We start from the raw sequence: 24,584 nt of genomic DNA on the forward strand, positions 1-24,584 counted from the left end.
TGTACAGCAAGGGGGTTGAAGTAATCCCATTTTAAAATTTTTGCTTTCGATTTCTTTGCCTGAGGAAACAGATTAAAAACTGTATTGCTAAAACTTATGTTCTGCCTATGTTTTCTTCTAGGAGTTTTATGGTTTCTAGATTACATTTAAGTTTTTAATACAGTTTCAGTTTATTTTTATATGCAGTGTGCAAGTGTTCTAATTTCATTTTTTCTTCTGTACCTGTCTAGTTTTACCAGTATCACTTTTTGAAGAAACTCTTCTCCTCATTGTATGTTTCTGCCTTTTTTTGGTTGTAAATTAATTAATTATATATGCATAGGTTTATTTCTGAGCTCTTTATTCTGTTTCATTGATCTAAGTGTCTGGTTTTGTGCCAATACCATATTATTTTGATTTCTGTAACTTTGTATAGCCTGAAGTCAGAGAGTGCAATATCTCCAGCTTTGTTCTTTTTTTTTCTCAAATTTCTTTGTCTATTTAGGATCTTCTGTGGTTCCATGAAATTTTTAGGATTATTTGTTCTAGTTCTGAAAAAAGTTTCATGAGTATTTGATGGGGATTGTATTAAATCTGTAGAATGCTTTTGGCAATGTGGAAATGTTAGCAATACTAATTCTTCCAATCCATGAATGTGAGACATTTTTTCTTTTTATTAGTATCATTTTCAATTTTTCTTCATTGAAGTTTTTAGTTTTCAGAGTATAGGTGTTTTACCTCTTTGGTTAAGTTTATTTATTATTAGGTATTGTATTTTTTGTGCTGTGATTCTAAACGGGATCATTTTCTTGCTTTCTCTTTCTGATAGTTCATTATTAGTGCATAAAAAGGTAATAGATTTCAGTATGTTAATCATGTATCTCATAATTTGACTGAATTTATTTCTTGTTCTAGCAGTCTTTTGGTGGAAACTAGGGTTTTGTATTATATTATATGTATTATATATGTTATATATATTGAGTATCATATCAGCTGCAGATAGTGATAATTTTACTTCTTCCCTTCCAATTTGGATATCTTTTTTTCTTTTCTTGTATGATTGCTATGACTAGGACTTCCAGTGAAGTGGTAAGAGTGGGCATCCTTATCTTGTTCCTGATTTTAGAGGAAAAGCTTTTAATTTTTCACCATTGAGTATTATGTTAGCTGTGGGTGTGAAAATAAATGGGCTTTATTATGTTAGATATCTTCCTTCTATACCAACTTTGTTGCTAAATAGTTTTTATCATAAATGAATGTTGAATTTTGTCAAATAATTTTTCTTCATCTATTGAGATGATTATATGATTTTTACCCTTTGTTTTATTAATATGATGTATCACACTAATTGATTTGCAGATACTAATCATCCTTGCCTCACTGGAATAAATCCCTTTTGATCAGGGATTTTTTTTTATATATACTGTTAAATTTGGTTTGCTGATATTTTGTTGAGGATTTTTGTTTGCATCTATATTTATCAGAGCTATTGGCCTATAATTTTAATTTTCTTTTTTTGTAGTTTCTTTGGTTTTCGTACTGGGGTAATGGTGGCCTTATAGGATGAATTTTGGAGATTTTCCTCCTCTTCAGATTTTTTAGAGTAATTTGAGAGGACAGATATTGGCACTTCTTTACTTGTTTAGCAGAATTACCTGTGAGGCTGTCTAGTCTTAGACTGTTGTTTGCTGGGAGTTTTTAAATCACAAATTTGATTTTAATACTAGCAATTTGTTTAGATTATCTATTTTTTCCTTTTCATTCTTGGAAGATTGTATGTTTCTAGGAATTTATTGATTTCTCCTAGGTTGTCCAATTTGTACATATAACTGTATTATTCTCTTATTATTTTTTTGTATCTGTAATATTGGTTGTAATTTCTTCTCTTTCATATTTTATTTTGTTTATTTGTGGTATCGCTTTCTTTTTTCTTAATAAGCCTGCTAAAAGCTTATCAATTTAATTTATCTTTTCAAAAAAACAGCTCTTAGCTTTTATTGTTCTTTTTTTTGTCTCTATTTTATATATTTCTATAGTATATATTATTTCCTCCCTTCTATTGACTTTGCACTTTGTTCTTTTTTAACATTCCTTTAGATGGTAGGTTAGGTAGTTTATTTCATATTCTTAAGGTAAGCCTGCATTACTGTAAATTTCTTTCTTAGAACTGCCTTCATTGTGTCCCACAGATTTTGAAAAGTTGAGTTTTTATTTTCATTTGTCTCAAGGTATTTTCTCTTTAATTTCTTCATTGACCATTGGTGTGTTGTTTAGTCTCCATGTGTTTTTGTATTTCCAATTTTTCTTCTTATAATGATTTCTACTCTGACACTATAGTGGTCAGAAAATTGCTTATTATAAATTGTGTCTTAAATTTGTTGAGATCTGTCTGCTTTGTGGCCTAGCATGTTATCAATCCTGGAGAACTTTCATGTACACTTGGAAAGAATGTGGATTCTGGTTGTTTTGGATGGAGTGTTCTGTAGACATATGTTTAAATTCGACTGGTCTAATATGTCATTTAAGGCCACTGTTGCCTTACTGATTTTCTGTCTTGATGATCTGCCCATTGATGTCATTGGTGTGTTAAAGTCTCCTGGTAAAATTGTATTATTATCAATTTCTCCCTTTACATCTGTTAAAATTGGCTTTATTTACTCTGGGTGCTCCTGTATTATGTGCATATATGTTTATTGATCCATTTATCATTGTATAATGCCCTTGTCTTTTATTATACACTTTGTTTTAAAGTCTACTTTTTTTTTTTTGCTATGAGTATTGCTATCCCAACTTTCTTTTTGTTTTCATTTTCATGGAATATCTTTTTATATTCCCTCACTTTCAGTCTGTGTGTGTCTCTTGTAGGCAGCATATAGATGGACCTTTTTTTAAATTCAATCAGCCACCCTATGTCTTTTGATTGGAGCATTTTATCCACTTACATTTAAAGTGATTATTATGCTTTAAGAGAAAAAAATTTAATGTTCAAACTCTCATATGTTATTGGAAAAAAAATCAAAAGAGACAGGTGGGGGTGGAGTGGAGGAATGTACCAGGGATTTGGGACTGACATATGCTCACTGAGGTATATGGAATAATTGGCCATTATGGGAACTTGCTGTGTAGCACAGAGGACTCTATCCAGTAGTCTGTGATAATCTATGTGGGAAAAGAATCTGAAAGAGAATGGATATGTGTATATGTATGACTGGGTCACTTTGTTGTACAGCAGAAATTATCACAACCTTGTAAATTAACTATATTTTAATAAAACAAAAAAGTCATTATTGATAGCCATGTAGTTATTGCCATTTTGTTACTGGTTTTCTTGTTGTTTTTGTAGCTCTTCTCTCTTCTTTCCTTCTTCATTTAATCCCTTTTCTTGTGGTTTGATAATTTTCGTTAGTTTTTTTTTAAATTTTCGTTAGTGTGATATTTGGTTTTTGTGTATCTATTGTAGATTTTTGATTTGTAAAAACCATATAGTTCATAAATGTTGACCTATAATTATATCTACTTTTTTTATCTGATAGGCATTAAGTTTAAATATATTCTAAAAGCTCTCCATTTCCTACCCTACCTCCATTCTGTATTTTTGATGTCATCATTTTACATTTTCATGTCTATTCTTTAACTGATGTTACAGATTTGTCTTTTACCTTCATACTAGCTTGTTGAAGTGGTTGATCCACAACCTTTAATATATATTTGCCTTTACCGACGGTATTTTTTTTCCTTCACATACTTTCTTATTTCTTGTTTTAACCTCTTTTTTTTTTTTTTTTAAACTTAAAGAAGATCCCTTGCAACTTCTTGTAGATTTGGCTCAGTATTGATGTATCTAGTATTAACTGATTTTGCTTGTCTCAGAAGCTCATTATCTGTCCTTCAATTCTGAATTACAACCTTGATGGGTAGAGTGTCCTAGGTTGTAGGTTTTTTTCTTTTTAGCACTTTAAATATATCATGTTACTTCCTTCTGGCCTGAAAATTTCAGGAGAAAATTCTACTGCTGGCTTTCTGGGGATTCCCTTGAGCCCTCCTCTCTGTGTGCGCTGTTAGGCGTATAGGACCTGACCAGAATACTTCCTTCTTACCAGACTTTATGTGGTTCTTTCTTTATAGCCTTGGTTATAGAAGAGCCATCTTACTACAGATCTATTTTAGCAAGAGTTGCTCTATAGGTAGCTGTAATTTTGATGTGTTTGTGATAGAAGGTGAGCCCAGTGTCCACCTACTCTTCTATCTTGATCTATCTTTTGAAAATTTTTACAAATTAAAAAAAGTTATTTAGAAATGGACAATTCTTCCTAAAATATTTTGTTTTGGATCAATATATTTGTAGCCAATTATAAACTATATGATGTTTGGTAATAGTAAGTAGAAAGACAATAGATGAGTGTTATTATAGGGTGAGATCTCTTGGGATCCGGCGACAAGGATCTGGAAGCACTGACATTCTGCATTCTGCATCACTGAGGGGCCATGGGCACAATCTCATGGTTAACCTGGGTAATGGGGCAAGTGCTTGGAGACAGGACATGCATGCCTAAGCCAGATTTGTGTTCAGGTAAGTAGGCTCATGGGCTCCAAGAATGTGTCAATGAAGGTTTTCATTATTGTTTAGGGACTAACAGAGCATAGAGTCCTAATGATTATTAAACAGTAACTATTAACCACAAATCCATAGATGGCAGAGAAGTGGTTTACTGGTTTACTGCACAGTACAGTCTTGGTTAGAGTCAGTGGAAGGACAGAAGAAACTCTAAGGGCTCAAGATGCATCAGTTATTCTCACAGCCATTCATAGGCTAAAATGGATGAATGAAACAGTAATCAGATGAAGCTAATCTTGAGGGACATTTATAACATTTTTAATTAATTAATTCTTTGCTTTTTAGGGCTACTCCTGAGGCATATGGACATTCCCAGGCTAGGGGTCAAATCAGAGCCATAGCTACTGGCCTATGCCACAGCCACAGCAATGTGGGATCCAGGCCACATCTGTGACTAGAACCACAGCACACAGCAACACTGATCCTTAGCCCACTGAGCAAGGCCAGTGATCGAACCTGCATCCTCATGGACACTAGTCAGATTCATTTCCACTAAGCCACAATGGAAACTCCGACATTATTTTTTTAATGCCCCCCATTGGTTATATTAAAACATCAGTGTTCTTCATGCTTCCTGCCTTTATCCAATGGTCAGAGATATAAATAAAATTGTATATGACCACAAAATGAAGATATTTTTGAACTGTTTAATGCTGACAATTGGTACTCTGCTGAGCAGTAAACAGAGGAGAGCTGAATCCTGCACACTCATCTGATTCACACTAGTTCTCCTTCTTTTTTTTCTTAGGGCCGCACCTGTGGCATATGGAAATTCCCAGACCAGGGATTGAGTTGGAACTGCAGCTTCCAGCCTTTGTCACAGTCACAGCAACACCAGATCTGAGGCACATCTGTGACCTTTGCCCCACTGAACAAGGCCAGGGATCCACCAGCATCCGCCATGTTGATTTCTTAACATGCTGAACCACAGTGGAAACTTCAATTCATACTAGTTCTGAGCATCTCATTTAGTATTTATTCAGAGTTCCAGACAGTTCCCTTTATATAATTTACATAATTTAAACAGTTGTTTTGTTTACTAATCCCAAAGTAGAAATGAGAACTGATACCATTATGGCTGGAACCACACATAGCCAAGGGAAAAAATAATTCAGAAAGTAGTTAAGAACACAGCATTAACATTGATTAGAAATGTGCTGCATTATTACCATGTTTTTAAAGAATCAATTTCAATGATGCTTGTTATTTTCCCCTGTATTTGTGTTATTGAAAAAATATATAATGATCCTTGTTAAAAATAGCACATAAATTTCTAATGGAAAAACAAAACAAAATCAATCATGATCCTATCCAGATGTAGCCACTTTTAAGATTCTAGTTTCAAAAAAAAGAGTTCCCATCAAGGCTTGGTGGTTAACTAGCCTGAGTAGGATCCATGAGGATATGGGTTCGATCCCTGGCCTTCCTCAGTGGGCTAAGGATCCAGCGTTGCTGTGAGCTTTGGTATAGGTCGAAGATAAGGCTTGGATCTGGTGTTGCTGTGGCTGTGGCATAGCCTGGCAGCTACAACTCTGATTCAACTCTAGCCTGGGAACTTCCATATGCTGAGAGTGCAGCCCTAAAAAAAAAAAAAAAAAAAAAAAAAAAGATTCAAGTTTCAGTCCTTCAGCATTTTATCTAAATGAATACAACAGTAAACAAACACTCCACATCAGTGGAGAAGCAGCCTAAGGTAGTGGTTAATAAGTTTCTAGGGCCAGACAGCCTGGATCTGAATCCTAGCTCTGACACAAGCTGTGTGATCTTGCACAAGTTACTTGACCTCTCTGTGCTTTAATTCCCACATCTTCAAACTTCAGATAATGTAACTTAGGTCATAAATTTTTATGATAACTAAATGAATGACCAGTTATAAAGCTTCTAAAACTGAGCCTGGAATATAGAAAGTAGTATATAATATTTATATTTTTTAATTATCTTCAATTATATATAGTTTTACAAAAATGATGTCACATTATATACACTATATTAGAGCTTGTATTTTTCCAATATGATTATAGCCCTTGAGGACAATCTGCTTCTTCATGATTTTCTTGTGTGTTGGGATCTTTGAAAGTGTCCAATAAATACCAGTCCAACCCCAATCCATCATGACTATGAATCAACTGAAAAATAAGTCAGAGAAGTATGACACACAGAATCCAAAATATCATTCTTAGCACTGAACAAGTGGACATGAGGGAATGTGGCCGATTTCCATTGGCAAGCAGGCTTTCTTAGAGTTAACCTCCAGATAGACTTCCCACCTAGTCATGGCACCTTCTCCTCCTGGAGTGAGCGAGAGTATGAAAAGGAAAGATATGCTATGCTCACAGAATTCCATCTATATAGAAGGAAATAATAAAAATGAGGGATAATAATAATTATCCTTTTCCCTTTTTCTCCCTCTATCATGGAAAAGTTTTCCTTCTGAGTTTAGTGTACTATTTTTACTCCAGCAAAGCAGGTAAGGTAATTAAGACTTTGTATCTTGAATTTGGGCATTCTCCCCACACATAACTTAAATAAGAAACCTGGATATACCTTGCTGAGTGAAGATTTGGTGAGAATGGCTGTGTTTACCTGATACAAAAGTAGTTGGTTAAAAATCAGTTGATTTGATGACAAAATCTCCTTTGGTGTCACATAGAAATCACAGGATCTGCATATGTAATGTTGAGAGCTGGCCAATTATATGAACTAGTTAAATCCCCTGAATCTTGTGTTTTTGGGAATAAGAAGAGCATTAAGGATTGAAGGTATAATATCTAATAACATCCATCTAATATCTATAACATCCATCCAATCTGAGTGTTGATTGTGTGCTAGCATCATATTACACATTTACTATGTATTATCGTATTTAATTTTACTGCAACTGGTGGTGGTTGTGTTGGTCATTTGTGTTGGTCCTTCCCATCTTCTGATCCTTTCTGTCCTCCATGGGACTGACTTCAGAGAACTATCATTCACAGGTTCCCTTGCTTCAGATTTTCAGTTAGGTAGTCACTGGGAGGTATTGGTGAGAGACTGGGGTGGCAGAGGGGAAAAGCCATTTCTCCTGCTCTCTGCTCGAAGCAGTGCCTCTGGCAGTGGCTGTGCATCCCGACAGGCCAGCTCTTGTAGTCCAGCCCTTTTCCCTTTCTGTTCGTCTCAGGAGTGGGAGAGACTTGCCACTGACATCAGTCTCTGGGTTTGCTCACTCTCTGCCCAGTTAGGCCTTTGACTCTTTAGAACTAGTTTCCCATAATTACTTCTTCTATTGAAATACCCGTCATAGATTCTATTTTCTTGTCTGAACCTTGACATATATAAACATAGAGAAGATCTTCATGGTACAGGTAGATGAAGTGACTTGTGCAAAAATCACACAGCAAGTTTAAAAACAGCCTTTCAAACCAGGAGTGCTTCCTTTCAAAGTTCAAGTACTTTAACTCCTATGCTCCGTCTAAATGATATTCTGAATGAATATCCGAATAAACAGTCTTCATGAATTGCTTCCTTTTATTACTTAGCTCAAATTGCAAAATGGCACTAACCAGCTATTATTAGCACTGAATTGTCTTTCTCTCCTATTAGCCAGTGAGACTGCTTGAGAGCAGAGCACATATGTTATTCATCTTTGTATTCCTAGAACCAACTACTGTGCTTGGAATGTGGTAGAGCCTTAACAAATATTTGTGGAATGAGTGAATAATAATCACGGTCAATTACAGAGTGACTATTTCATTCCAGCATGGATGCTAGGGGTGTTATGTAAATTTTATAACTCAATCTTCATAACCATTCGGCAAGGTAGGCATAAATATTCCAACATCATAGATGAGGAAAAATAAGCTCAGAATTTAAAAAATGCACAACTAAACTAGAGTTAAATCCAGGCTAACTGGGCTTTAAAGTCTGACCTTTTCACTCTATCTAGCTGCCTCCCTATATTCCTTAATGTGAAGGAATGAATACATAAATAATTGTGTTGGGGAAAAATTGAAACATCTTACTGCATTTTTAGTTATTACAGGAGCTTCCTAAACAGATAAAGCCTTATCTCTATGAGAAAAAGGAAGAGTTTAGCATTTCTTTGCCATCATTAAATGAAGGAACGAGTTTTTGTATCTAAAACTATGCCTATGCAGGCAGAAGGAAGAGAAATTGGGATAATAATCTGAAAAATGAAACAATTTAAATTGCAAATTTGAAAAACACTGGCTACTCCCATAATTATCTAATCATTCTCTGGAGTTACTTGGCATGAGATGTAACACTGATGATATTCAGAACCAGCTCTCCTGAAGACTTAGAAGTCAGGTTTTAACTCTGCTTTTCATGTTTTCATCTATTTTCCAGAGCTAGGAAGTAAGTAATCCAAAGTAACTGGGTAGGTATTTTTCTTGCTGGATTGCTGCTGATGGATTTTGCTTGTGTTTCTCTGTGTTGCGTTCTTTGCTTTGCATGGTAAAATCATATGTATGAGTCTATGGCCCAGTTAAGTTTCTTCCTTAGTTTTGCTGAGTGATGCATATCCGGTAACTACTCTTAGCTTGGACTTAAAACTAATAGCTATCTTCCTAAGACTGATTTGCAGAATTCATTGTCTTAGTCTTTAATTTCCGATAAATAAAGGACTAGTAGAAGCAAAGTAATTTGGTAGGCATCATACAAAGAGTCATTGTGGATTTCCCATGTCCTTCTTAGGCACATATTTGCTTGGTTTGGTGTGGGTTGAAATTATTTCAGCTGGATGCTGCCAAGAGGCTGTTCTCTTCTTGCAGAGCTAGGAGCCATTTAAAGATTCTGGAAAGAAACAGTTTTCATAAGATTTTTGCTGATGCAACCCTGTCTTTTTTCCCAGGGGCAGGATGTTCTCCTATATCTTCTCCATGTAGGTACTTACTGCTAGTTTTGCCACATTCAAGTAAAGCCTTTATTTTGTTAATTCAGTTGTGTAGAATAATATAAAATTAAATATATGTCTTTTCTCCGGTGATTTGTAATAATAAAAGCTATGTATATGTTTCTGTATTTAACACCAGAAGAAGAACACAACAAGACCATTTATTTGTTTTATAAAAAATTGTATTCTCTTCTGGTTAAGACATGTCAGTAGGGGTTGGAAGCAAGGGGTGTCAAAGCCCCCAGAGTATTGCTGTTCCATGGGTATGGAGGTAAGGTGACTTGGAATTTTATGTGAGGGATTTCAGCATGAGTTCATCTGTATTGTCATTCAGAATTGCCAAGAGTTGTCTCTAATCATTTTCATTTGTGACCTATGGATTGTTTTGCCACTTACATACCAAACATAAATTTGTATTTGATCATTTGAGAAGCAATTTGTGGTCATTCAAGAGGAAAATTTCTAGAAATCCATGAACCAAAAATGTGCAGCATTAACAATCCTGTGATGGGCTTTTGACGCAATTAAAACAAAAAATAAAAACAAAACCAATACCAGCGTTATGACTAGTAGATATGGAAGAAAGGCAGCTACATTTGTGCTGAAAAATTACTTGCTCCCATTTGGATGCTGAGGAGTTTAGAGGAATAACATGATGCTGCACTTTATAAAACTTCAGTAAGGCATTTTCATTAGCAGTGATGATTGATAGGGATTTGTCCATGATTCTGTGGTCCCAGGAGCCGATGTCACTGTGTAAACAATGCTGTTCTAACAAAAGGGGACTGTTCACATGGCTGGCACTATCCTGGCCTTGAGGATATGAAGAAAGAACACGTGTATTCTCTGATTTGGGGCCAAAGAGCTTAACAGTGATTGTGACATTAACTATTGCAATTTAGAAGTTTTGTTAAATAAAAATAGGTCTTATTAATTCATTTTTTCCCCCATGAAAAGTTTTTGAATGTGTCTGAAAAGCTGAAATGTTTTCATTGAATAAGTTGGCAAATTAGGAACACCGAGTGTTAATTGAATCACATTTAATTCTTACCAAGTCCTTGGCTTTAAACACACAGTTTGCCTCAGTTAAGACAATTGTTTAAAAACTTCTCTCAAGGCTGGAAGTACTTGCTGAGGCATGGTGATAAAACCTGCACGGTATCACAGTGCTCAAAAGGGAAACCAGAATCTTCTGACCTGGTAATTGTCTGTGTTACCAACTCCACCCTCGATGTGTCCTTAGCTATATGGGAAAAATAGCCACTAAGAAGAGTGGAGACAACTTGATACCAAGAAGAATAAGTTCTCTCCCTGTCTTGTCTGTTTGGGTGGCTCTATAGCGCTCTAATATATCGAAATATAAACAAGGAGGAATAAAAGGAAAAAAAGTAGGGAAGATTGGGTTCTAAATGTATGAACATGAAGGAATGACAGTTGAGAAGTTTATGATAAAAGCAGATGTATTACAGATGAAAATCAAAGAAGAGCAGTTCCCACTCTTTTGAAAAATTATCCCATTCTATGGGTTTTTCTAAAATTAGTGTCATATAGTTGCACTATAGTTAAGATGACTTGGAATTTTACCACAGGGATTTCAGCATGAGTTCATTTGTACTGTCATTTAGAAAGGCCAAATGTGGTTTCTAATAATTTTCACCCATGACCTATGGATTTTTTTTTACCACTTACTTTCCAAACAATTTGTGTTTGATCATATGCTGTCTAGTTCTATTCCAATGTTTTATTTGTTTGTTTTGTTTTTTTCTTTTTAGGGCTGTACACATGACACATGGAAGTTCCTAGGCTAAGGGTTGAATTGAAGTTGCAGCTGCTGGCCTATACCACAGCCACAGCAACGCAGGATCTGAGCCACGTCTGCAAATTATACCACAGCTGATGGCAAAGCTGGATCCTTAACCCACTGAGCAAGATCAGGGATCAAACCCGCATCCTCATGGATACTAGTCGGGTTTGTTTCTCCTGCACCACAATGGGAACTCCTCCAATGTGTTTTACTGAAAAGTTTTACCTTTCCCAATAAAAGCATCGATTCCTTGGGCTCTGGGTCCAAGTACCTTCCACAAAACCTTATACATCTTTAACTAGTTTATATTGTCTTTAGGACAATTTGTCTGTCTTGCTCACTGCTGAAATCTTGTGCTTAGCACAATGACTTTTGATAGATATTTATTGTCTTCATGAGAGAATGAATAAAGAAAACTAAGCTCATACACAATTGTTCAGTGGCTGTTGCCTTAATCTGTGTAGGGGAGTGGGATTCAGGTTTTAAAAAATTAGTGCCATTTAGGATATTGTTAAATGGATACTGTTCAAAGGATTTTAATAAATTAAAACAGGGAATATTGTTAAGATAGCATCTGGCAACTTGAAGTAGATTTAGTAGAATAGATATTATCAGAGTGAAATATTTTGGTTTTTGGTGCTAAATATTGTCCTAGTTTCAAGATATAGAATAGACAAAATCTTTGACAATGGATTAGTAGAATTTAATAGAGTTTGTCATCTTTTTGTTTTACATATAAAACATTTTATATACAAACATGTGTGCCTATATATTATATATACACAGATACACATATATCTGTATTTATTATATTTGTATACATATGGATCTCCACTTATATGTTTGATCTAATGCTAAACCTCATATCTTAACTTGCAATTGTCAGATTTTTTTCCAGATCGTAGAATTATTTGTTATTTTTACTTAGGCTACTTCCACTATTAAAATTCCATGTCTCCCCAGGTTCTGTGAATCGGCAGTGCCCTAGAGAATGTTTCCCTTCCTGAGACTCCAGGGAAGTCTTGGAACGCAAAGAACTTGAAGAGGGCACCTGGCCAAACAGAGATTTTTGAGACTTGGTAGGCTTGCTAAAGCAGATTTTTTTTTTTTTTTTTTTTTTTCAGTACAAACACAAATCAAAGTCTGTGTGTTCCTAAAAGCAGCATCATCATGTAAGTCCAAGAAGCTCACTGGTTTTATTTGTTTTGGCTAAAGAAATGAAAAACTTTGTCTTAACCACGTGGTCATTATTTTGCAAGAGGACCATAACAAATTATTCTAATCTTTGATCTCACTAAAGAGTAACTAAAGTGATTTGATGTAACTTTTTCAATGGAAAATTAACAGCTAAATCTTCTCCAATGGCATTGTTTTCTGGATCTGAATCAGAAGCTGTTTTTTTTTTTTTTTGTCTTTTTACCTTTTCTAGGGCCGCTCCTGCGGCATATGGATGTTCCCAGGCTAGAGGTCTAATTGGAGCTGTAGCTGCCGGCCTACATCAGAGCCACAGCAACACGGGATCCGAGCCACATCTGCAACCTACACCACAGCTCACAGCAATGCCGGATCCTTAACCCACTGAGCAAAGCCAGGGATCGAACCCGCAACCTCATGTTTCCTAGTCGGATTCGTTAACCACTGAGCCACGACCAGAACTCCCTCAATCAGAAGCTTCCTAGGTATTTTCATAACACAGTGGATTCTGATTCTTTTTTTCAGTGTCAGAGTTTTCTTCTAAAGAATGACAATTTATGATTTTGTCAATAGTTTAATAGATTTTTGTCTTCTTAAAAGAATAGAACTAAGAAATATCAAGATTTAAAACATACATACCTTGGAAGACTCAGAAGGAGCAACATGGGAGAAACTGAGAAAACCATTGAAACTCATAGAATAAGATGTCTCTCCAAGTTGAAGGTATGGACTTGCTTTATGTGGATATGTGTATATGCACTGTATTTTTTAAAAAACTTAGACCTTGTAAACGTGCTTATATTTTTGTGTAGTGATCTAATATAAATGTGATAGTATCTGATATATTGATAATTTCTTGCTTTAATGAATTTGATTTGTAACTGAGAGTATGTATAAATAGGATTATTGATTCAGGCAACTTAATCAGAAGTAGTTTTGGGGATTTAAATGGAAGACAGGGTCTTAAACATCTTCAACACACATTATATTACAGTGCAATTTACTTTCTTGGATCCAAAGCCAATTTAATGCTAACCCTTCTGGGGTTTCTAAGTCAGAGGAGTTTGGAGGGTGCTTCTGGCAAATAGTTCATTGAACAGAAATACTTAGTTGATTTAAATTCAGTGATGACTTCACAATGACCCACTGAAACAAACGTTTACTTCAAGCTTTGGCAACATATCAACCATTCTCTATAAGAAGAATGACCATTTTGTTAGCTGTTTCTGATACTCTTGACTATTTCAGAGCAAATTCTTGTTGCATAGCCTCAAAGCCATTTTGCCTTCAAAAACTTTTGCATTTATTCTAAACCAAGGGATCTGGATAATTGTTTTAGTTCTATAGCTAATGCCTGCAAGTGGTTTCCAAACTGTGATACTGCTGCTAATTTTCTTCCTATCAAAAGTTGTTTTTTTCTCTTCATACTGTATAGGAAAAGATCCACTCATGTACATAAAAATGGAGAATCATGATGTAGATCTAGAAAACCACTTTTGCTTAAAATGCCATGTTAATTTTATATTTTAAAAATCTTCTTAAATTTTTCCTTAATTCTCATGTCCGTCTCCTAAGATTGAGGGTTTAAAAATAGAGATTGAAACCCAGGCTTACCTCGGTTTCTATTGAGTTCAACTGCTTACTTGCTGTGTGACCTTGGTCAGGTTGTTTAACTTCTTCGTGCTTCGGTTTTCTTCTCTAAAAAGAGTAATTATAATACTCTTACCTCATAGAATTTTTTCTTTTTACCTTCTTTGAACAATGACTAGAATATGGTAAACATTCAACAAATATTAGCAATATTATTAATAGTTTTTGTGGATAAAAGTTAAATTGGTATTATTTACAAACAATTGGTCTTTAATTTTTTATTATTTTGGAGTTTGCCAGGGATAGATATTGATGTGAATGTTACAGAAAAATATTGCAAGTACAAGTTTATCAGGTAAAAGTGAGAGACAATTGCTTAATAGCTAGCTGGGTTTTTCTGTTTCTCTGACCTTAGAAATACACTCATTAAGCAAAAATTTTTGGAAAGTATTAAAGGACTGTCTTCAACAAATTTGTTTCAAACTCTGGGGTATTATTAAAAACTGGTAATATAGCACTGAGGACTACATCTAGTCACTTATGATGGAGCATAATGGAGGATAATGTGAGAAAAAGAATGTGTATGTGTATGTGTGACTGGGTCACCTTGCTGTACAGAATGGACAGAATTAATTAACCAGCTATAATGGAAAAAATAAAAATCACTAAAATTTTTTTTAAAAAGCTGGTAGGACTAGCTTTACAAACATAGAGGTTATTTTGCATTAGACGTGAGTCGTAGTAGCCACTAGTTGCTTTCTATCTATGAAAGCAACTGGGTTAGGCAGCCCATTTGGTGTTTCAGGAAAAGAGCATTAGGATCATGATTTCTCTAGTCTCCTTTCTCAAAATGTAAGATAAAATAACTTCTCTCCAATATGATTTGTACTTTATTTGGTAGACTTTGCTTGCATTTAAATATAAAATCTGAATTATAAAGCCATGTGAAAATTGTTTACTATCAACGATGTGCTCTGCAAAGATTTACAGTGTGAGGAGAGACAGAGTTTCTACTAATGGTATTTAATATAAAAGGACAAATAGCCAGAGATATAGCTCTGCTGTCTTGTCAGCCATTTAACAATGTGAGTTTTGACTCATATTGAGCTTGATATTTAAATTTCCCAGGTATTTTTCACATATATTTCTATTTAGATTTCTCCAAACTAATTGGTGCAGATTTTTGGCTTAGGTGTATTTAATCCTATTGAATTTCATGCTCCATTCGGCTTACATTCAGCTCTGGCTACCTCTTCAATATGTTTTTGGATACTCATTCAGTCATTAATTCAATGAACTTGTACTGGGTGCCTATTACTTGTGAGGCTTTTGCTAGACACCAAAGATGCAAAGGTAAATAATACATGGCTCCTATCTTTGGAAATTGCTCACAGTGTAGTGAGGAAGGAGGTTATAAACATCCAAACACAAAAAGTGCACTGTGCTGAGGGCTGTAATAGAGGCAGATGCACAGCAGGGTAGGAAGATAAGGAGTGCGTGGTTAAGGCTACCTGGGAAGTGGAAAGACAAGGAAGATTTCACAATAGAAATAATGATAGAGTTGAGTTTTAAATATTGAGCATATATTATCTGATGTGCAAAGTGTAGAAAGTCATTAAAAGTGGAGGAACACCTGTAAAAGGCACTGAGATGTAGAGTGGCATGGTGAATTAAAGGAACTATAAATAGAACATTCTCTCTAGGGAAAAGTAGCAGGAGGTCATAGTGAGGTATAGACAAATCTTTGGTTGTCACTTAAAAAGTAGGAAGTTTTGTTTATGGGAAGCCACTAAAAAGTCTCTAGAAATGGACTCACATGCTAACTATGCATTTTATTAATTCATTTGACAATTAATTACCAAGCTCCAAATTAGTGGTGGTGGCAGGTGGAAGAGATATTGGAAGTGGGAAAGACTATAGAGGAGACTAAAAAATGATTGCAATTGTCTAGGCTAAGCTATGTATACATTTGAGAGATTTCAGCATATGGGTGGGAATTAAAGCCATGGAAATAGTGAGATTGCCTAGGGAGAGCATATATAGCAAAAGTAGCGGGGGGCAGAGATGGGGGGGGGTTCCTAGTAGCCTAGTGGTTAATGATTTGGTGTTGTCGCCTCTGTGGCTCAGGTTTGATCCTTGGCCTTGGAACTTCTGCATGCTTTGGGCATGGTCATATATAAATTATATATGCAGAGGGTACAAGACAAAAGCCTGAAGAAGTTGGCCAAAGAAGAGAAGACCGAATACAAAGAATCTAGCAGATAGGTGGAGATATAGTTATACATGAGGGGGGTAGGGAATTTCAGGAAGAAGAGAGACTAATGATGTTAAATGACCCTGAGATAGCTAGTTTACTGAGGACTGAGAATTGTTTATTAGATCTGGAAATCAGAAAGTCGTCTGTGAGTAGCTTCAGGAAAGGCTAGACTGTAATAGACTGAAAGGTGAATGCAGGTAATGAATCTGGACTGTTCTTCTAAACAGCTTGATGATAGCTGGAACTGCTATGAGGGATGAAGGAAGATTTTATAAGACAGAAATACCTTAGATGTATTTCTATGTTAATAGAGAGAGAGGGAGTAAAGAATATGAGTTTGAAAGAGAGGAAGGGGTTAATAACTGATAAATCAGGATCTCAGCAACAGGGAGAATGGATTCTGGAGCCTGAGTGAAGGGATTTTCTCTTACCGGGAGGAGCGACCCATCCAGTTAAGATGGGAGGGAAAGGGACAGGGAGAGGAACATTTGAAAGTGCAGTTGCTGAGATCATTTGCTGGTCAAGAAGAACATATAGTGGAGTGGGAGACTGAGAAAAAGAAAAGACTGCGAATAATCCTGAAGGGAGAACAAGGTGCAGTATAAATTGTGGGGTGGCTTAATTTTGAGAGACTGAAAGTTGGAGGGGTGAGGATTTTAAAGGTTTAAATGCACTGGCAAGAGAGTAAATTTTTAAAAATTTATTTATTTTTTATTTTTTATGACTGCAACTGCAGCATATGGAGGTTCCTGGGTCAGGGATGGAATCTGAGCCGCAGCTGTGATCTGAGCTGCAGCTGCAGCAACACCAGATGCTTTAACCCACTGTTCCAGGCTGGGGATGGAACCTGAGCCCCATAGGGACCTGAGCTGCTGCAGTCAGATTCCCAATCCACTGTGCCATAGTAGGAACTCTCACAAGAGAGTAAATTGAATGGTCTCATGGAAATGGAAATGTTATCAGGAAATATTTTAAGTAGGGCCAAGAAAAAAGCCCTGTGTCATGGGGGTTGGAGACCACCATTCAGGCTGGACATAAATTTATTTATCTACAATTTGTTGATTTTGAAGCAACCTACCTAAATTATTATTACCCAGTACACAATGCTCCTTTTTTAAATCCCTTACTAAAACCTAAATCTTTTCACTTCTGATTTAATTCAAACTATCAAAATTTTAACTTTTCACATTTTTAGTAAAACCACACTAGTTTCTGCTGATAACAGTGGTTCTATTTGTTAAGTTGTCCTTGATTTTTGTTATTGTCTGTGTTGGCCTGACTGCTGTCTGGAGTTATATCAGTACATAGGAAATATAATTCAATATGTGGAAATTTATTGTATTCAAATTCATTATCACAGAAAGTACCTGTTCAGTTTAGAAACATTTTTGTTATGGCTTACAATTAAAATATTGCTTTAACTAAATTAGCTGGAAATGAGTAGCAATATAATGTATGATTGCATATTACCTTGTATAAGAGAGAACTTAAGGAAAATTGCTGCAGAAATAATGCCTACGTAATGTCACATTCCTTTTAAAAAACCAGCATACATATATTCTTTTGTACTATAGATAGCGTCATAGTACTGAAAATCTGTTTAAATCATTTGCTATGTCTTAACTTAGAATGACTACTTGTTTCTATGTATAAGACATGCCCATAAAATAATGAGGCTGCAAATGACCTACAAAATTCATTATAACTAATCAATTAATCCAACTGAGAATTTTCAGTGAAAAGAACAGCATTGAAAAAGACCAGGAGAAGAGATCACTTTAAAAGTTCCTTTCAAATACAAGAGTTACTGGAGCTGGAGACAATCAGTCTTTTGGTGGAAGGTGTTTCATCAGTAGGTGGCAAATGTACAATTAAAAAATAATAGTTTCATGTGTTTTCTTGTACTTTTCTTCTCTCTAGATGTTTCTGTTGGCAATAACATGTGCATATGTAGCCAAAACACAATCTGGATCTTATATGAATTCCATGCTCACACAAATAGAGAGACAATTCAATATCCCGACATCTCTAGTTGGATTTATTAACGGAAGCTTTGAGATTGGTAATGAATTATTCTTGCTTTAAATTATTATTATTATTGAACTTTACATAATAAGCTGTTATTTAAAAGTTTTTATTTTAAAATTATTTTAAAGGTTTAAATAATAAGCTTTAAATTATTATTTAAATTATTATTAAATTATTACTCCTTTTTAGATATTATTTTATCTGTGGAACTAGTCTGAATTTCATTCTCCTTATTTGATGCTTAATGACATTTAATCTGACTGAATATGCTTTCTAAAGTAGCTTAAATAGCTTAGCTCACTTTGGAATATTCATAGACATACTTCATTCAAAGGCTATTCCTGAATAATGCTTAAACATTGCCATGTGTCCCATTGCAGGACTATTCTAGTAGTTCAAAGCATTTATTTATTCTAATAGATTTTTATCAGATAGCATGAGTAGCAGAGTATCTAGAATACTTATATTTAATCTATCATTTGATAATCCTTAGGGCTTTATCTTCATATTTAGAAGGTATCATGGAAAACAAAGGAATATGTGTTTACAAAAGCAAATATTTTTCTTCTCCTTCTGTTTCTGGAGGTTTACAATTCTCTAAGTACAGAGGGAAGAAGAAATTGCTTTTACATCTCGCTGTGTTTATTTTGGAAACAGCCCTTTGGGAAGAATAGTCTATTCCTAGGCCCTGACTTTTGTGGCTGACTGGGAAGATGTGAGGAGAGAAAGAAAGGATGAGGAAAGGAAAGATTTCTCTTGTGAACAAAACTGCATAGAAATGTGCATGCCATTCCTTTATAGTTTTGTGATGGCTTTTACTTCCTTCAAGATGAAAGTTGCCTTTAATATTTTTAGTCAGTATCTGAAAGTAAAATCAGGATTGGGGAGAGGGCAAAACTGAAACCAGTGATGCTGGATCTTGTCTTCTAGTGTTCAACACTCTGAGACCTCATTCTGTACTACTTGTTTGCTAGATCCTGGCCATGAGTTAGAAGTAATTCCTCTGCTGGCCCCTGTGTAAACTCAGCTCACAGTCTAATGGAGGGCATAGATGCAAAATAATTTTAACTGAATGCAGTAAACTTGGTGATATAGGTATATGCAAGGTCCAATGGGAACACAGGGGAGGGGCACAACCTTACTTAAGGAAGATAGGTTCTTGAAGTAAAAAGATTTGAGATGAAGGGACAGGGTTGGATAAGTATGAAGAGAATTCCAACAGAAGAAGCATGAAGGTGCATAAACACACAGCAAAATATCTTGTGTGGGGAGTGATATTCAGTCCAATATTATGAACTGACTAAGCTTAAGGTGGAATTGATTAGGATATGAGCCTGGAGAAATGGACAGGGGTGAGAAATAGGCTATGGAGAGCTTTGTGTGCTCCCTAGAACTTACCTTTTATCCTCTAGGTATCAGGGAGTCACTAGGAGACTGGCAGGGTAATTAATATTTCTCGGTCAAGGACCTCTTTGGAAATCTAGTGAAATATGAGCTCAGAATAATATTTTAAAATTATTTTTTATTAAAGTATAGTTGTTTTGCAATGTTGTGCTAATTTCTACTGTAAAGTGACCAAGTTATACATGTATATACATTTTTTTTTATATTTTCTATTTTTTTTAGAGCTGCACCATGGCGTATGGAAGTTTCCAGGCTAGGGGTCCAATCGGAGCTGTAGCCGTAGGCCTACACCACAGCCATAGCAACGCAGGATCTGAGCCACGTCTGCAACCTACATCACAGCTCACGGCAATGCCAGATCCTTAACTCACTGAGCAAGGCCAGGGATCAGAACTTGCACCCTCATGGTTCCTAGTTGGATTCTGCTGTGCCACAACTGGAACTTCCATTTTTAAATATTTTCTATCATAGTTATCCCAGGAGATTGGATATAGTTCTCTGTGCTGTACAGTAGGACCTTGTTGTTTATCCATTCTAAATGTAATAGTTTACATCTACTAACCCCAAACTCCTAGTGCATCTGTCTCTCCCTCTCCCCTTCCCCTTAGCAACCACTAGTCAGTTCTCTATGTCTGTGAGTCTGTTTCTGTTTCATGAATAGGTTCATTTGTGCCATATTTCAGATTCTGCATTTAAGTGATATCATATGATATTTGTCTTTTTCTGACTTTCTTCACTTAGTGTGATAATTTCTAGTTGCATCCATGTTGCTGTGAATGGCATTATTTTGTTCTTTTTTATGGCCAAGTAGTATTCCATTGTATATATGTACCACATCTTATTAATCCATTGATCCATTGATGTACATTTAGGTTGTTTCCATGTATTGGCTGTTGTGAATAGTACTACTACGAGTATAGGGGTGCATATATCTTTTTGAATTATAGTTTTATCTGGATATATGCCCAGGATTGCGATTGCTTTTAAACACATATTCTTTTGTTTTCCATGATATCTTCTATATATGAAGATAAAGCCCCAAGGATTATCAAATGATAGATTAAATATAAGTACTCTTAATATCAGAATAATCTTTTAATTATATAAAATAAAAACCATAAGGGTACAAAGAAGATAATTATGTTGAAATAAAATTGTCAAAATATTAAAAACAACTTGTCATATAATAACACTTGTACTTTTTACCAACATTAAATAACAATGTCTACACTAATTTCAAAGTACTCATTGTCAATAATATTTTGAGGTATTTTCACAACTGTAATATAATATGTAAATACATGTAACTTCTGCTGTTGATTATTGGTGACAAAATTGTAGGTACTGTTAATACTACTATAGTTTATGTCTACGTTCACTGTCAAAGGAAATACTAATACTTAGTGAAAATAAAGATACATTTTTTTTCTCACTTGAGTTCATGAACACCTGATTTCTATTCACGGACTCCTTTGAGGTTTATAGATTGCAGGTGAAGAATCTCAGTTAAAAGAGAATATGAAGTAAAGACCTCCTTCAGGAAAGGGGTTGTGTCTTATTTATTATTTTGTACACCCCAGCACCAATCCCAGGATTTGAAATATTTATTATGCGACAAATGCTAGATAGTAAATGATTGAGTGAGGCTTTTAATTCAGATATTGTTCATATTTTTTGAAATATTCATTTTTTCATCTTTTTTTTCTAGGAAATCTTTTATTGATTATATTTGTGAGTTATTTTGGAACTAAACTGCATAGACCTATAATGATTGGGGTTGGATGTTTGATTATGGGCCTAGGGTGTTTCTTACAATCACTACCTCATTTCCTCATGAACCGGTAAGTACTGCAGTCTCTGATGATTTTTTTTTTTTTTTTGGCCGTGATATGTGAAAGTTCCTGGGCCAGGGATTAAATCCATGCCATAGCAGTAACAACGCCAGATCCTTAACTGCTAGGCCACCAGGAAACGCCTGCGATGATTTTTTTTAGGTTCAACTTCCAACTGCAGAAAATGAAGCTTGGATTTCCTTTCTAGAAACAATACTTCCTAAAAGCATAGAGCGCTGTGATAGGAACTGCAAGGTGTAGATTCTGTTCCACTCACCTGTTTTGTGCTCCTGCCTGCCTGGATTCCACTTACATGTCAATTTATGAAACAGAGATTTGGGACAACTCTTATGGAGTTAAGTCTGATGAAAAGGTTCTTAGGACCTGGCAAAATTTGGGATTACTCCTTTCTAGAGACTTCTAGACACTTCTAATAACAGTTGAGTTTCTGTTTGATTATAGGTCATCAAGAGACCAGTCCAAAGCTTGATTTTTATTTTAGTTTACCAATGTAATATGTATGCAAAGTTGTAATCAATGAAATTACATTGAAAAACTTATCCTGAAAGAGGGGTTGTCCCTGCCCCTTCGACATTGCTCATATTATTATTATTGCTTATATTATCGCCCTCTAGAGGTGACCACTCTCAACTCTTTTAACTCTTTCTTCTGCTCTTTGCCTCCATATTTTTATTTTTTTCTACATTTCATTCATTATATATATATATATATATGCATATTTTAATTGTATTCAATTGTTATTTCCCCAATACATTTTTTCCTACTGTACAGCATGGTGACCCAGTTACATGTACATGTATACATTCTTTTTTCTTGCATTATCATGTTCCATCATAAGTGACTAGATATAGTTCCCAGTGCTACACAGCCTGATCTCATTGCTAATCCATTCCAAAGGCAATAGTCTGCATCTGTTAACCTCAAGCTCATGGGTATGCTGGATCCTTAACCTACTGAGCGAGGCCAGGGATTGAACCCGCAACCTCATGGTTCCTATTCAGATTCACTTCTGCTGCGCCACGACGGGAACTCCCCAGATTCAGTTTTACTCTTACTACTTTTCATGGAAAACATAGTAAATAGATTTCTGAGCAAGTGTGTAAGGGAAGTAAAATGTTTAAGACCTGGAACATATGAAAATATTCCTATTCTAGTCCCACACTTGGTTGATAGTTTGTCTGGTGTAAAATTCTGGTTTGAAGTGTTTTTCCCTAGCGATTTTGAAGACATTGTTTCTAATGTTTTCTAGCCTCTGGTGTTGCTATGGAGAATGCCATGCCACTCTAAACCCTGTGGCCAGTTTCTTTTCTCTGGAAGCTATTGGGATTTTCTTTTAAACTCCAGAGCTAGAATTCATGACAATTGTCTTGGTAATTACCTTGTCTTAATAATGATTTTCCTTTATCATGCCTTTAATCTGGACATTTATTTAAAGTTACTTGTATTATTTCTTTGATAATATCCCCCTGACCTACACTCCTCTACTTTCTCTTTCTAGAACTTCTACTTATTTTTAAATATGGTTGCATCCTGAATTAAGCTTGTATTTTTCTCATCTTTTTTCTCCAATTTTCTATCTCTTTGCCATCTTGTTACTTTTTGGGGAGAGTTCTTTATCTTCCAAGACCTTGAATGGACTTCAGAATTTCACTATCATGTTTTTAATTTTCAAGGACTCTTGTTCTTTGAATGTATCTCTTTAAGGAACTTCTTGTTCTGAATTCAAGAATGCAATGTCTTTTTCTATCTGCATTTTCTGGATCTGTCTTCATATCTCTGTCTCTTTCAAGTGAATGTTTTTGAAATTTGTTTTGTCTCTATCTTTATTTTATAGGCTTCCTTCATCTAGCTGATGGTTCTTGGTTAGCTATTCTTATTTGAGAGTGAGGAATAACAACACATGCTAACTGGAAGTTCTGTGCACTTTGTAGGACATGGTTAATGGAGGACTTTTTCACAGTTCCAGGACTGGTTGTTTTAGAGATGGCTCAGAAAACTATCTATCTAACAGCAGGAGCTCATTGCTAATCCATTCCAAAGGCAATAGTCTATAAACAAACTATCTATCACTTATCCTAGGCAGGGATTCTCTGATCTGTTGCCTGAGATGTGGCAGCTTGGCTACCAGCTGGGTGGGAGTGAAAGCCTTGCTTTTTAGGATGTAGATTTTTCTTTTGCTTAAAATCACCAGATTTTAGTATGGCCTTCTATCCTCAATGTTCCTGTTCTGAGTATCTACATTCAAAGGTCATTTTCATTGGGATGGTGGAGGATGTCTATCAGGGTCTAACTGCTCCTTAGACACATGTTAAACCAATTATCTCGTTTTTTGGATCACGCCTACTCTTGCCTTTAGAAGTATTTTGTACCCTGCCTGAAACTTTCCAGGGATGTGTGACATATGTTTGCCTATTCCTCTGCAGGTCCTTAGTTGTGTTTGTGTTTTTACATTTTCTTCTTCTTTTTTTTTTTTTTTTTTTTTTTTTGTCTTTTTTTAGGGCCACACCCACTGCATATGGATGTTCCTAGGCTAGGGGTCAAACAGGGCCTGTAACAACTGGCCTACGCCACGACCACAGCCATGCCAAATCCAAGCCTCATCTATGACCAACGCCACAGCTCATGGCAACACCAGATCCTTAACCCACTGAAAGGCCAGGGATTGAACCTGCATCCTCATGGATACTAGTCAGATTCGTTTCTGCTGAGCCACTAGGTGAACTCCATGTTTTTCTTATTTTCTAAATCAGTGACCACTCGCTTATCTGCTTTCCCTTTTTCAAAATCTTATCTTATTAAATGTTCATTATCTCCTTTTTTTCAAATCTTCCATTGTTTTTATCCTTTACCCATTATGCCTTTTCCTTTTCCATTTTGTAACTGTCTGTCATTTTGCTGAAGTTTGGAGGATGAATGGACTGTGAATGAGTTGTTGGGTTTTAATGGATAAGATGAATGAAAAAGATATG

General features: G+C 35.5%; 1 protein-coding gene across 22 annotated transcripts in view; it reads left to right on the forward strand.

The window, feature by feature from the left end:
• The window catches only part of SLCO1A2 (solute carrier organic anion transporter family member 1A2), a 112,830-nt gene that overhangs the window by 47,964 nt on the left and 40,282 nt on the right, over positions 1-24,584 (forward strand). For 10 of the 22 annotated variants that reach the window (XR_002343818.1, XM_021091167.1, XM_021091154.1 and 7 more), the window contains 4 exons: positions 12,253-12,368; positions 13,084-13,206; positions 18,251-18,392; positions 21,471-21,603. Coding sequence is in view for 20 of the 22 variants with exons in the window: in XM_021091154.1 (XP_020946813.1) it covers positions 13,147-13,206; positions 18,251-18,392; positions 21,471-21,603 (335 nt within the window). In the remaining 2 variants the exon portion in view is untranslated. 22 annotated transcript variants of the gene reach the window in all.

The sequence above is a fragment of the Sus scrofa genome, chromosome 5 (assembly GCF_000003025.6).
Source record: "Sus scrofa isolate TJ Tabasco breed Duroc chromosome 5, Sscrofa11.1, whole genome shotgun sequence".
NCBI classification, from domain to species: Eukaryota; Metazoa; Chordata; class Mammalia; order Artiodactyla; family Suidae; genus Sus; species Sus scrofa.